This window comes from Dipodomys ordii, unplaced genomic scaffold, assembly GCF_000151885.1.
Source record: "Dipodomys ordii isolate 6190 unplaced genomic scaffold, Dord_2.0 Scaffold102, whole genome shotgun sequence".
Taxonomy (NCBI): Eukaryota; Metazoa; Chordata; class Mammalia; order Rodentia; family Heteromyidae; genus Dipodomys; species Dipodomys ordii.
Window position 1 is genome coordinate 4516100 of NW_012267318.1, and position 12185 is coordinate 4528284.

Sequence of the window (12185 nt, forward strand, 5' to 3'; positions counted from 1 at the left end):
GCAAAATATTTTAATGAAAACACTTGGTGTTGGCAAGAATGCAGGAGAATAGGCAGGCAGGTATTGTTTTCTGTTTTCTTTTTCTTTCTTGCCAGTCCTGGGGCTTGAACTCAGGCCTGGACAAGAAGCTTAGGGGAGCTTCTTTTGCTCAAGGCTAGTGCTCTACCATTTGAGCCACAACACCACTTCCCTGTTTTTCTTTGTATGTGGTACTGAGGAATCAAACCCAGGACTTCATAAATGCTAGGCAAGCACTCTACCACTAAGCCACATTCCCAGCCCCAGGCAGGTATTCTTAAAGAGAGTGTGAATTTCTATATACTTAACTGAAAGGCAAGTTGGCAATATGTTTCTAATGCTTTTGTGGGGGGGAGGGTCCGGTTGTGGGGCTTAAACTCTGGTGTCCCTCAGCTCTTCAGCTCAAGGCTAGCACTCTACCACTTGAGCCACAGTGCCACTTCTGGCTTTTTTCTTTTTGCTTATGTGGTGCTGAGGAATCGAACCCAGGACCTCATGCATGCAAGGCAAGCGCTCTACTGAGCCACCTTCCCAGCCCCGTTTCTAATGCTTTAAATGGCAATTCTACTACAAGGAAGAGATTGAACTGAAAGAAATAATAAATGTGAACAGAGATCTAGTTAGACAATTGTGCATCAGTACATCATTTATGAGAAGAAGAGAAATGTAGATCATCTGTAGCCCCAGTGCTGGGGCTAGAACTCAGGGCCTAGGTGCTGCTATCCCTGAGCTTCTTTTGCTCAAGTCTAGTGCTCTACCATTTGAGCCTCAGCGTCACTTCTGGTTTTATCTGAGTAGTTTATTGGAGATAAGACTCTTACAGACTTTTCTGCCTAGGCTGACTTTGAACCGTGGTCCTCAGATCTCAGCCTCCTGAGTAGCTAGGATTTATAGGTGTGAGCCTCCAATGCCCAGCTTGTTTGCAAGTTTAGAGCTTACAGTTTGTGACTGATTGGTCCTATTGGTGGGAGCCCTTGGCACCACATCATGATGGAAGCATGTGACAGAGCAAAGCCATTTACCTTGTATCTTGGAAGTGGGTATAGGAGAAAGAGAAAGAGACTGGGGTCCCACAATCCCTTCTGAGGTCATGCTCTCAATGGCCTAAAAATCTCCCACTAAATACTACATTAAAGTTTCATTTTCCATCGTGAAAAACTAAAGACCAAGTTATAGGTTGGGGGGAGATGAACATTCTAGATCTAAAGTATAGCAGGAAGTGACTATACACTATTATTAAAATGATTTCTCTTTATCTTTAGGTAGTTGTACAAAGGGGTTTCAGCTCAACATGTGAATTTATGAAAACCCTGCATCTTGATCAGTGTCACCCCTTCCATCATCCTCCCCCATCCCTTCCAACCCATCCATCCCCCAAGTCACATCATTCCATTTTCACACGTGTATATTTTAATATAATAACTATATTTCTGACTTTCCTCTCCATCTTTCTGTTTTCCCTCTCCTCGGCTCTTCTCCACCAAAAAATATTTCAGCATCCGGGTATTCGTTTTGTCAAACTGTTCATTTTTTTATTTGTATATCCCTGCATGTTTATCAAACCCTATGTGCTAAGTAAAATCACAGTGTGCCACATATATCTTATATGGATCCCATATCAGATGCTATCATACCTGGCATGGGGTCTTTCACATATTAGGTACTCAGCAATCACTAATGAAATCAATGCAGCATGAACAAGACCTGCCACATCATACCTCTCTGCCTATTGGACATGCATTCAGATTTGACCCCATCCTGCATAACACTTAGCACTACCATGTGCCAATTCCCCCATTCTACTCAAATGTTACCTCCCTCTCTCTCATCATTTAGATGTGAACTTCTGGAGGGCCCATGTCAACACAGTGACATCGTGAGTACCATCCTTATTAGAGTTCAAGAATTTGGAAGAGGGAAAGTGGTTTGATCCAGTCTTCTCAAAATCCCTTTGAACTGATCAAAAGAGGAAAGCTGAATTTCAGTTCTGCTATTTATGAAAACAAACCATGTATTGTTCACACAGAACTTAAAAAAAATTAGAAGTCTTGATTTTTCTTGTAACTGGATAATTGTTTCCCTGAAATTGACCCTGGTATTGTAATGCAAGTTTACAAATTTATCACATTTGAGTTTTATTTTCAAATTCTTCCTCTTCTACTCTTATTGGTCATCCACAAAGGAGTTTCCCAGACATCTTATTTGATGTCCTAGGGCTGGAATTGGGAGAATGGAAAATGAACAATACCCAGAATTCTGGAGATGAACCTGGTTTCTCTAATCCAACTCTGGTGAAAGCAGTGCTGATCTATTGATCCAACCAACATCTCTTTCACATGACAGCAGCCATAAGCAGTCTCTTCTTCCCTTTATCTCTGTAGTTTGGAGCTGATTGAGGAAGAAAACATTTTACTATCATCCTCACTCGACCACACCGTGTGCCTGTGGAGCAGGGATGGGACACGCATAGGTAGGGAATGTCCACCTGAACTTCAGATGAACATCTGGCCCTCTTGTCCACCCTCATTTGGGACTAAAGATGTCACTCCACTGAGTCATGAATTATCTGAAGTGAAATGTGTCCAGCCACTCATATTACCATAACAAAACACCACAACTTGGGCAACTTAATAAGAAGAATTTATTTTTCTCTTTGCTCTGAAGCCTTGAAGTCCCAAGGTGGGGATCTCAGTCTGGCTGGGTTCTGGTGAGGGATCTCTTCTGTCCTTTCAGAGGGCTACCTTCTTGTGTCAGCACATGATGAGAAAGAGTATTCTCTGATACTCTTATAAGACACCAATTCTATAGATTTAGAGCTTTGCCCTTATGATCTTATTTAACCTTACTTACTTCTCTAATGGCTTTGTTTCCAAATGATTTTTTTTGTTTCCAATGATTACACCGGGAGTTAGAGTATCAGTATAGGAATTTTGGAAATACATAATTCAGTCCGTAGTCATGAAATAAGTGAGCTTCTTTTCCCCAAATTAGCAACACCAAAACATTTGAACTTAAAGAATTTGGTGAGCTTAAGGCATCCATTTCAGGAAGGAATTACCTTATTATGAGGGTCAGGTATTGGGTATGACTTGGGACCTTTCAGAACTGGGAGCAAGGGGCTGGGGGCTTAGCCCAGCGGAAGGGTGCCCGCTCGGCACACGCAAGACCCTGAGTTCGGTCCTCAGCCCTGGGGAAAAAAAAAGACAGAACTGGGAGCAACTGAGTTGTGGGTAAGAGCCTGGCATGTATGGGTTGTGGTAATTATATGGTCTGGATGAAAAATGGCCAATAAAGACATGAGGAAATGTTTTAATATCCTTGGTCATGAAGGAAATGCAAATCAAAGCAACATAGATTCTCTCTCACCACAGTAAGATTAGCCATCATCAAGAAAATGAACAGCAACAAATGTCCACAGAGATGTGAGACAAAAGGACCCCTATGACAGAACTGGTGGGAATTCAAACAGTGCAATTACTATGGAAGATGGTGTGGAGGTTCCTCAAAAAAACTAAGCACAGAACTACCTATGATCCAGCAACACTACCCTGGAGCATTTATCCAAAAGATTACAAATCAAGACACTGGAAACACATTTGCACATCCACATTCTTGCTACACTATTCACAATAGCCAGGATATGGAAACAGCCCAGATTCCTGTAATGGATGAGTGGATCAAGAATATGTGGAACAAATATACCAATGGAAGATTACTTACCTATCAGGAAGAATAATATTATGTCATTAGCAAGGAAATGTACAGACATGGACAAATTTTTGTTAAGTGAAGGAAGTCAGTCTCAGAGAGAAAAAGAGCACTGTTTTCTCTCATATGTGGGAGTTAGATCTAAATTATAAAGATATATGATGACATATACAGGGTCATAGTCATGCATACCCGAACAAATTAACTAAAGTGTGGTATAGGTCAGGAAAGAATCCAATAGTGTAATTCCATTAAACAACTAACTTACAGTTTAATAAAATGCATACCAGGAAGCTGAAACATATTTTGTCAGAGGGAGGAGGCTCAAACAGAGGGTGGGCAGACAAATGGGCAAAGACAGACAAAATATTCCATGTGCCTATGGGAAAATGGAGCCCGGTGACTTGAGAGGATGAGTGTGATTGTTGAATGGGAGAGAACAATGGAAGGAGTGACTTGAATCAAGACGCATTGTACTTGCTAACTGACCTATTGAATTGGTACTCTTTTGTACAACTACTTAAATATAATAATTTTATTTTGTTTGAATCATAAAAAAATAAATCAAAATCACCTGGCCATTGCTTGGGGAGACTGTGAGCTTATTTCAACAGAGTAACTTATGTTTCTTGAAGCTGGTCTGAAACTATTTTAAATTTATTCTGTAAGTTTGCAGTATATTTCTTGAGTATACACTCAATAATAACATACATTATTGAGTTCCCAGGATAGTACTGAGCCTATTTACCCACCTGGTAAATTTTGTAGGAGGAATTTTAGATTTCTATCTTCAAGGATAATTGTCCTGCAGTTATTCCTTACGGAATTACAGAATCATGACAGTTTAATTCAAGTATCTTCTCTCCAGACCCAACGAGGCTAGCAGTATGATTTGTTTCTATTAGAAGTCAAATTATCGCCTATCATATGCATTCATTTATCTCTATTCTTCCAGGTACCTTTGGGCAGAATATCCCCTGGGATATTTTTACTCCTACCTCCTGGAGTCATCCAAGAAGCCCTGATGAGATTCTGAAAGATTCCCAGAGCATGACAGCTCACCCTGTGCTGGAAGGAGATGCTCTTGCTGGGCACAAAGAAGCACAGGAGGAGCAGAACAACATGATAGAGGAGAAGGTCCCTGATGAGGTTAGTGCTGACACATCTGGGTCACCAGTATTCCTTCAGGCAGATCAGCCATGGAGCATGGCTACAGGCAGAGAGAATCAAGGCAGGGCCCAGAGAGCCAAGTCAATAACAGGAAAAAAGTGTGTTCCCACCATTCTGAGCTCATGATCCTGACCAGGACCAGATGGGTCCTAGGACCAATCTGTGGGATATGGGAACCCATCTACAAAGGTTTTCCTCTGTTTTTGTGTGCTGGTACTCAGACTTGAACTCAGGGCTTTGCACTCTTGCTCAGCTGGCACTTCCAACTGGTACTCTACCATTTTGAGCCATGCCTCCACTCTTGAATTTTGTTATTCAGAGTGAAGAGTCTTGGGGATTTTTGCCTGTCCAGGCTAGCTTCAAACTGAAATTCTCAGATCTCAGCTTCCTGAGTAGCTAGGATTACAGGCATGAGCCACTAACATCTGGTATCTACCTCCTTTTCACCAAGAGAAAGGCAGCTGTCCCCAGCCTTGGGACTGAAGTACACAGCATGATCAACCCAGGTGTGACCTCTGAGGAAGCCATGGATCCTGTACATTCAGTCCCCAGTGCATGTTCTGAGATGAATTTAAAAACAGAGCCTCCTAATATCGAGAGGAAGATGTGATTGGCTTAATGCCCAAGTCTATGAAAGTCAAAGTCAGAGGAAGAGGTTTGGAGAAGGTCGTGGTCAATGCAGTCTTGATTTAGAGCTCTGTGAAATATATAGATTTTCAAGAAATGCTTGCCCTTTAATAAATTGAAGAGAAGGTCATTCTGTGAGCTACGGCTCAGCAGCTATGTTACAGCTCAAAGCAGGACACCTGCTCAGCCAGCAAAATTGTGTATCTTCGGTTTTTGCCTTGGTGGTTTCATAGAATACTGGTCACACTGTAAAACCCACTTACTCTCTCGAGCTTAGAGTCCAAACATGCTGAAAATAGGAAACAAAGGAACCAGAGAACACAGCGCAGGAGAAGCTTCTATCCTATTCAAAGCTCCTCCCACCTCTCCAATCCCTCCTTCCCAAGTTATCCAGAGGCTCCTCATTGGCATCCGTCAGGACACTCAGTGTCACCTGGCACCACCAGCTGACTTAGAAACATAGTACTTTCAGCATCCATTTAATATAGAGAAAACAAACAATTCAACAATTTTGATAGCTTCGCCCTTTGGAAAACAAAAACTCAAGGAGAGACGGGAAGAAAGAAAGGAAGGAGAGATGGAGGGGGGTGTGAGGCTGGAGACATAGCCCTTGTTGGGCCTTATGTTTTAAGACATAGGACTTCAAAAGAAATCAAAGGCAAGGGGGAGGGGGGAGGCTGGGCATGGGTTAAGAGGAAAGAATGGAGAAGAAAGAGGGTTGGAGAAGAAAGATATTCAGGTCAACAAAATGAAGACCCTCTCATTTACTTCCTGCTTTCTTTCCAAAAGTGAGCAAAATCTTCACCACTTGACCTTCTGTAAGGAAACCACAAGGTGACCCTGTGCTTATGATTCTACCCATTTGGCTACAGGTACCTTGGAAAACACTTCAGATTCTTTCCAAGAAAAAAAAATAACTTCAAAACCAAGAACCTGCATCTTTAATGTAGTGTATCTGGGCCATTGGATGGGAACCAAATTGTAAAATGTTTCTTGCTGTGTGTGAGTTACAGCTCCCAGAGTTCTACTCTGAAGTTTACCTTAATTATCCATGGGATCTCCACCAGCAATCACTTCTGCAAAGCTATAAAACAAAGAGAAATGGGATTTAGAGTGATCTCAAATTTTCTTTCCAGCCCTCCCAAATCATATGATTCTCTGAACATCTATTCACAAAAATTGGATGCTGATTGGATTTTTGGATGCCAGGAGTGATTCTTCTAAGATGCCAGCAGATCAAACAACACCACAGTTAAAATAAGTTGCCTGGATGTAAAAAAAAAAACTCATCTGGAAAATACCTCCTATAAGTTGGTAGTTGAAAAGATTGAGTAAAAACACAAAGGAAAATGCTCTTGTCATCTAACTCAGTTGGATCTTGGTCTCAAACAAAAATCACGTGTTTTCAATAGTGCAATTCTTGTGCCGTTACTAGTGTGATCATGGGTTTCTACTCTCATATCTGTACCTCCTTCTTCCAGGTTGAAAAGATCTATAACCTTCCTCCTCCAGAAGATCCCAAGGTTGAGGATGAGGTGCAAGAATGTATGAACAAACAGTCTTCATTTTTCCATAGCAGGTCAGTTTGCAAAGACAGCCAGAACTGGGCACTGGTGGCTCACGTCTGTAATTCTGACTACTCAGGAGGCTGAAGTCTAAGGATTGTGGTTCAAAGCCAGCCTGTGTAGAAAAGTTTGTGAGACTCTTATCTCTAATCAATGAGCAAAAAGCCAGAAGTGGGGTGTTGCTCAAGTAGCAGAGTGGCAGCTTTCAGCAGAAAAAAAACTAAGTGAGAGCTCAAAGTCCTGAGTTCAAGCCCCAGTATTGGCACAAAAAGAAAAGGAAAGGGAAGGAAATAGAAAAGAAAAAGAGCCAAGTCAAAGGGAGGGACTCTCCTGAAATTGCACAGCCTTATTGGCAGAGGCATCCCAGAGTGTCTAGTCATCTGCATTTGTCCCTAAGCTTGCACACCTTTGGAGTAAAACTGAGGTCACAACTCCAGTCTCACCAGTTACATGATTCAGGACACTCTAAGTTGGCCCCAATTTTGTCTGGCCATCACACATAGCCGAAGACCACTCCCAGTTCTGTACCTTGAGCTCTGTGATGGATGTTATTATCTTCAGCACACTTTGGGCAGGACAGCCTCACTACCTTTCCCACAGAGCCCTTGTGCAGCCCCTCTACCATCCTAAGGGCCTAAAGTCAGAGACAGGCCCTGCGGCTCTCAAAGCTGTAAAAACTTGGGTTGCCTTCAAAGGCCTGTGTGTGCTACAGGTCCCTGTGCACTGGAAGATGGATGGCAGTTTATACAGAGAAGCAGAGCAAATGAACGCCTCTTCCCCCAGTCCCTCAGACTCTATCCTGGCTTTTCTGGATTGCAGTCAACAAAGATCCCAAAGAAATAGTCCCTTCAGTGTCACTTGTTGCTCCTCTTATCACAAGATTTGGATCCTGGACACAGATCACATGAGTGATGGCATGTCCCCTCTCCTGGCGCCTTAGTGCAGTGACTCCATGATGTCAAGGGCCCAGGCTGCTTTTCCAATTGTGCCCATCTACTACCTTAACTCTTCCTTCCATCTCCATGGTCACCTACCAGTACAGGCAGTTACAGGGGCCTACTAACCTCTACCTATACTCTAGGATGTGCCAACAGGGCCTAAAGTATAAGGTCCAGGATAAAAGAGTGCATCTTCCAGCCAGGTCAGCACTTAGTGGAATGTTCCAGTAGCTTTTGCTCATTTCTCTTTACATCTGGTTGGCCAGCACATAGTCACAGGGCCATGCCTCTAAACTTTGGTTGGGGAGGATGGTTGGTTTGTTATAAAAATGACATGAACTTGGGTTCTAGTCACAGATTTGCCATCCAAAACAATGTGAGTTGATGGAGGCATGATTTAGTGGTAAGAGCACCTATCTACGCAAGCATAAGGCCTCAAGTTCAAATCCCAGTAGCATCATAATTAATAAGTAGAAAGAAAAAAAAGAGATGAAAGGGAGAAGGAAAGAAAAATGAGAATGCAGGAAGGAAGGAAGGAAGGAAGGAGGGAAGGAAGGAAGGAAGGAAGGAAAAAACAATGTGACCTCAAGACAGTCATTTAAACTTCCTGTGTATTTGGAAATCTTCCAGGTGGGTGTGGAAGTTGGATGGTGAATGTACTGGCATGCTTCAGATGGAAACTGGGAAAGGGAGAGCATTCCTTCCAAGGCCACAGATAGTAGGTTGCCGCTGTTAGCAGCTCCAGCAACAGCAGAATGAGCAACATCTTGAAACATCTTCACAGGCCCAGTTTAGGTTTGAATTGCTTGTCTTCCCAGTGGTTTTACACCACTGTAAGGTATAAGGGAGAAAAAAGGCTTCCAAATAACCAAAATAACAAAGCAGCTGGAAGTTAAAAAAAAATGAGATGCTGCATAACTGTCTTGGATCCACTCTTGGTACAGATAGCATAGAATGGTATAAAGAAAAGCAGCTCTGAGCTCAGAACTGGTTTCATTCTCTGTGACTGTAGCAAGCCTAAATGAGGAAACAAGAGAAAGAGACAAGCCTGGAAGAAAGGTAGCAGTGGGTTTGCCTGGAGGAATCCTACCAGGGGCAGCACATAGGCTAACGTCAAACTTGGTCAGTACCTGAGGTTCTTGGGCTAATTTTTAAATGTGCATCTTTTGCCAGGCACTGGTGGTTCACATCTATAATCCTCACTACTCAGGAGGCTAAGATCTAAGGATCATGGTTCAACATCAGTCCAGGCAGAAAAGTCAGACTTTTATCTCCAACTAACCAGTAAAAAAGCCAGAAGTTGAACTGTGATCTAGTGATATAATGCCACCCTAGAGTGAAAAAGCTAAGCATAAGTGCAAGGCCCTGAGTTCAAGCCCTAGAACCAGCACATAAACAAATAAATATAACAAATAATAAATAAATGACAAGAACTATTTAAAAGACTATGCACATTCTATATTGTTTCAATTTGCAACATGAAGATGTACATTTTCTCATTTGCCAGACTTCAGATGTTGACTATGGTTTTCTAAAATGTATTGTATATTATATATGATTATATATGATTTTTCTATCTCTGCTTTTAAAGCATAGAGCAAGACCTTAGCTAGATTCCCAAAGAAATAAGAGAGCCTTTATCTCTTCAGATTATTTTTATAATTTTTCCTGCACTTCAACAGTTATTTTATTTATCTTCAGTGCATATTACCTTCCAGCTAGTCTTTTCAAAGACTCTGTCTCTTAGCCTTTCCAGAGATTTTTCTTCACTATGTTCACATTCATGTCAGCCATTCTCATTTTGTTTGGATAAGTGTATAATCACAATAACATGTAAAAATATCAGAAGCAGGTTGGAAAACAAACGCAATTCATTCTGGCTGAGCACGTGACTCGAGCCCAGTCACTGCCAGGGTAGATATGCACAGGATACTGTAGCCACCTACAGGCATGGGCATCCTGAGGGCTGTGGGCATTTGCATGGTACAGATGGGGCATCAGTCAACCCATGGACTCTAGTAGAACACCTAACACAGTGATCCTTTGAACAACAGAGATTTTCCCTAGAAATCAAAACAAGCATTTTCTGGGCTGCTAGGCTTCAGGGCCCAGGATGAGGGGGGAAAAAAGGAGGAGGAGGATGCCTGGAAGGTAACAAGGCCGGTGTAGAGTCCCCATTGCTGTTTCTGCTACCAATTAACCAGCAAAAAGTTGAAAGTAGAGCTATGGCTCCACTGGTAGAACACCAGCCTTGAGTAAAAAAAGAGCCAAGGAAAAGCATAAAACCCTGAGTTTACGTTCCAATATTGGCACACACACACACACACACACACACACCTGAAGTAGTCAATCTATATAATGTGTGTTTTACCACAATTAAAAATAAAGGGTAGATCATGAAAGATCAAAGCAAGAGAGAGGAGGAGGATGTTCTGGGAACTTTGAGTCATTTGATATGGTTGAAAGAGTTGGGGGGCACTGGGGAACCCCAGCAATCAAAACAAAACTACCACAGAATTTGCAGGGTGAAAGTAGATAACTTTGCAAGGTGTCAGAAATTATCAAGAGGAGGAAAGAGTCCATGACAAAGGATCAAAGGGATGGAATCAATATAGCTTTTACCATAAAAAACATTCAGATGCTGGGTGTAGGATTTCAGCTAAGCCAAGAAAGCGGTACAGGACTTGTAGGTGATGGATAATCTACACACTTAGTTGGCTTTTTCCCACCAGGCTACAGCCAGCACTGAACAGGCCTTGCAATAGAGTGCCAGAGCCCAGGTGGCCCAGCATTTACCAGAGACTCCGGTGCCATGAGATTGCCTGCGTGTCTGTCCTTGGGGAGAAGCCAGATTTGTCTATTATTGGCTCGGATTTGTTCGATGTGAATTTCCGCCCGCAGGAAGAAGTGGAGCTGCCCAGAAGGAGCACTGATCCTCTGTCTGAGTGCTAAAAGGGTCTCGGCTGCTATTTTCTTTTCTTGGCAAATTATTCTTCCACATGCAATCAAAAGGCCTGACTGAGATTAAGCTTTGCCCAGGAGGAGCAAAGAAGAACAAAACAAGAAATGACTGCAGCCAACATGACTCTCTTCCCAAAGCAATTACAGCTTGAATTTAAGAGAACAAATCAGATTTGAGGTGTTTTCTTTTTTCTTTCCTGGAAGCTGTTATTTCTTTGTATGGAAGCCTAGACTGGTGGCTACAGCCAGTGGCCCTGCGCTTCCCCATACATCAAACACTACTGGTGGCATTTGGCTCTAGGTGGGCTGAGGACAGTTAGACTGTTGGTAAAAACAGCTGCAGTTTGGCAAGCTTTCTTTCTATTAGGTAGATCTTATTTAAGAGAGTAAATGTATTCTCTCATTTATCCCTAATCACATTCTATGCATAGGTTCTGTTATCAGCCCATCTGACCCATGAGAAAACTAAGGCTCCAAAATGTTAAGGGATAGTCAGACCAAGTAGCTCACACCTGCAACCCTAGCTACTCAGGAGGCTGAGATCTGAGAATAATGGTTTAAAGCCAGCTCAAGCAGGAAAGTCTGTGAGACTCTTATCTTCAATTCGCCAGAGAAGAACCAAAGACTGAGATCTAGGAATAGTGGTTCAAAGCCCGCACAGTAGGAAAGTTTCTGAGACTTATTTCCAATTAACCAGGAAAAAAGCTGGAAGTGGAGGTGTGATTCACGTGGTAGAACATCAGCCTTAAGCAGTAAAAGCCATCTGGCAGTGTGAGTCCCAGAGCTTAAGCTCCAGAATTCACATACACACACACACACACACACACACACACACACACACACACAGAGTTAATTTGTTGATAGTTATCAAATGACACAGAAGGATCCAGAGTTAGGGTTTGTCCTGGTTTGTTTTGGTTTTCCCAGTCCTGGAGATCAAATCTAGAGCCTGTGCATGGTTGGCAAGTTCACTACCAAACTACAACTCAGCCCTCGTGGTCTTAATTATCGACATGACTGAGAATAAAATTTGAGGGGCACTAGACCTCTCCTTTCCTTTCCTTTCCTCTCCTAAAGCTGTCATCATCAGGCTATAAGCAAATGACCTCAGAGACTGCAACACTAGTAGGAAAAGAATTATAGTACAGCTATCCAGCTGTCAAGTACTGGGCACTGCCTGTGCTCTGAGTATCCTGGG

At 42.5% G+C, this 12185-nt stretch overlaps 1 protein-coding gene across 1 annotated transcript in view; it reads left to right on the top strand.

Annotated features, from left to right (window-relative positions):
• Positions 1 to 10978, top strand: part of LOC105993893 — a 119077-nt gene extending 108099 nt beyond the window's left edge. The window contains exons 26-30 of the mRNA XM_013027266.1: positions 1855 to 1894; positions 2400 to 2488; positions 4682 to 4875; positions 7005 to 7102; positions 10759 to 10978. Of these exons, the coding sequence (XP_012882720.1) occupies positions 1855 to 1894; positions 2400 to 2488; positions 4682 to 4875; positions 7005 to 7102; positions 10759 to 10978 (641 nt within the window). The remainder of the gene's footprint in view (positions 1 to 1854; positions 1895 to 2399; positions 2489 to 4681; positions 4876 to 7004; positions 7103 to 10758) is intronic.
• Positions 10979 to 12185: the final 1207 nt, after the last annotated feature.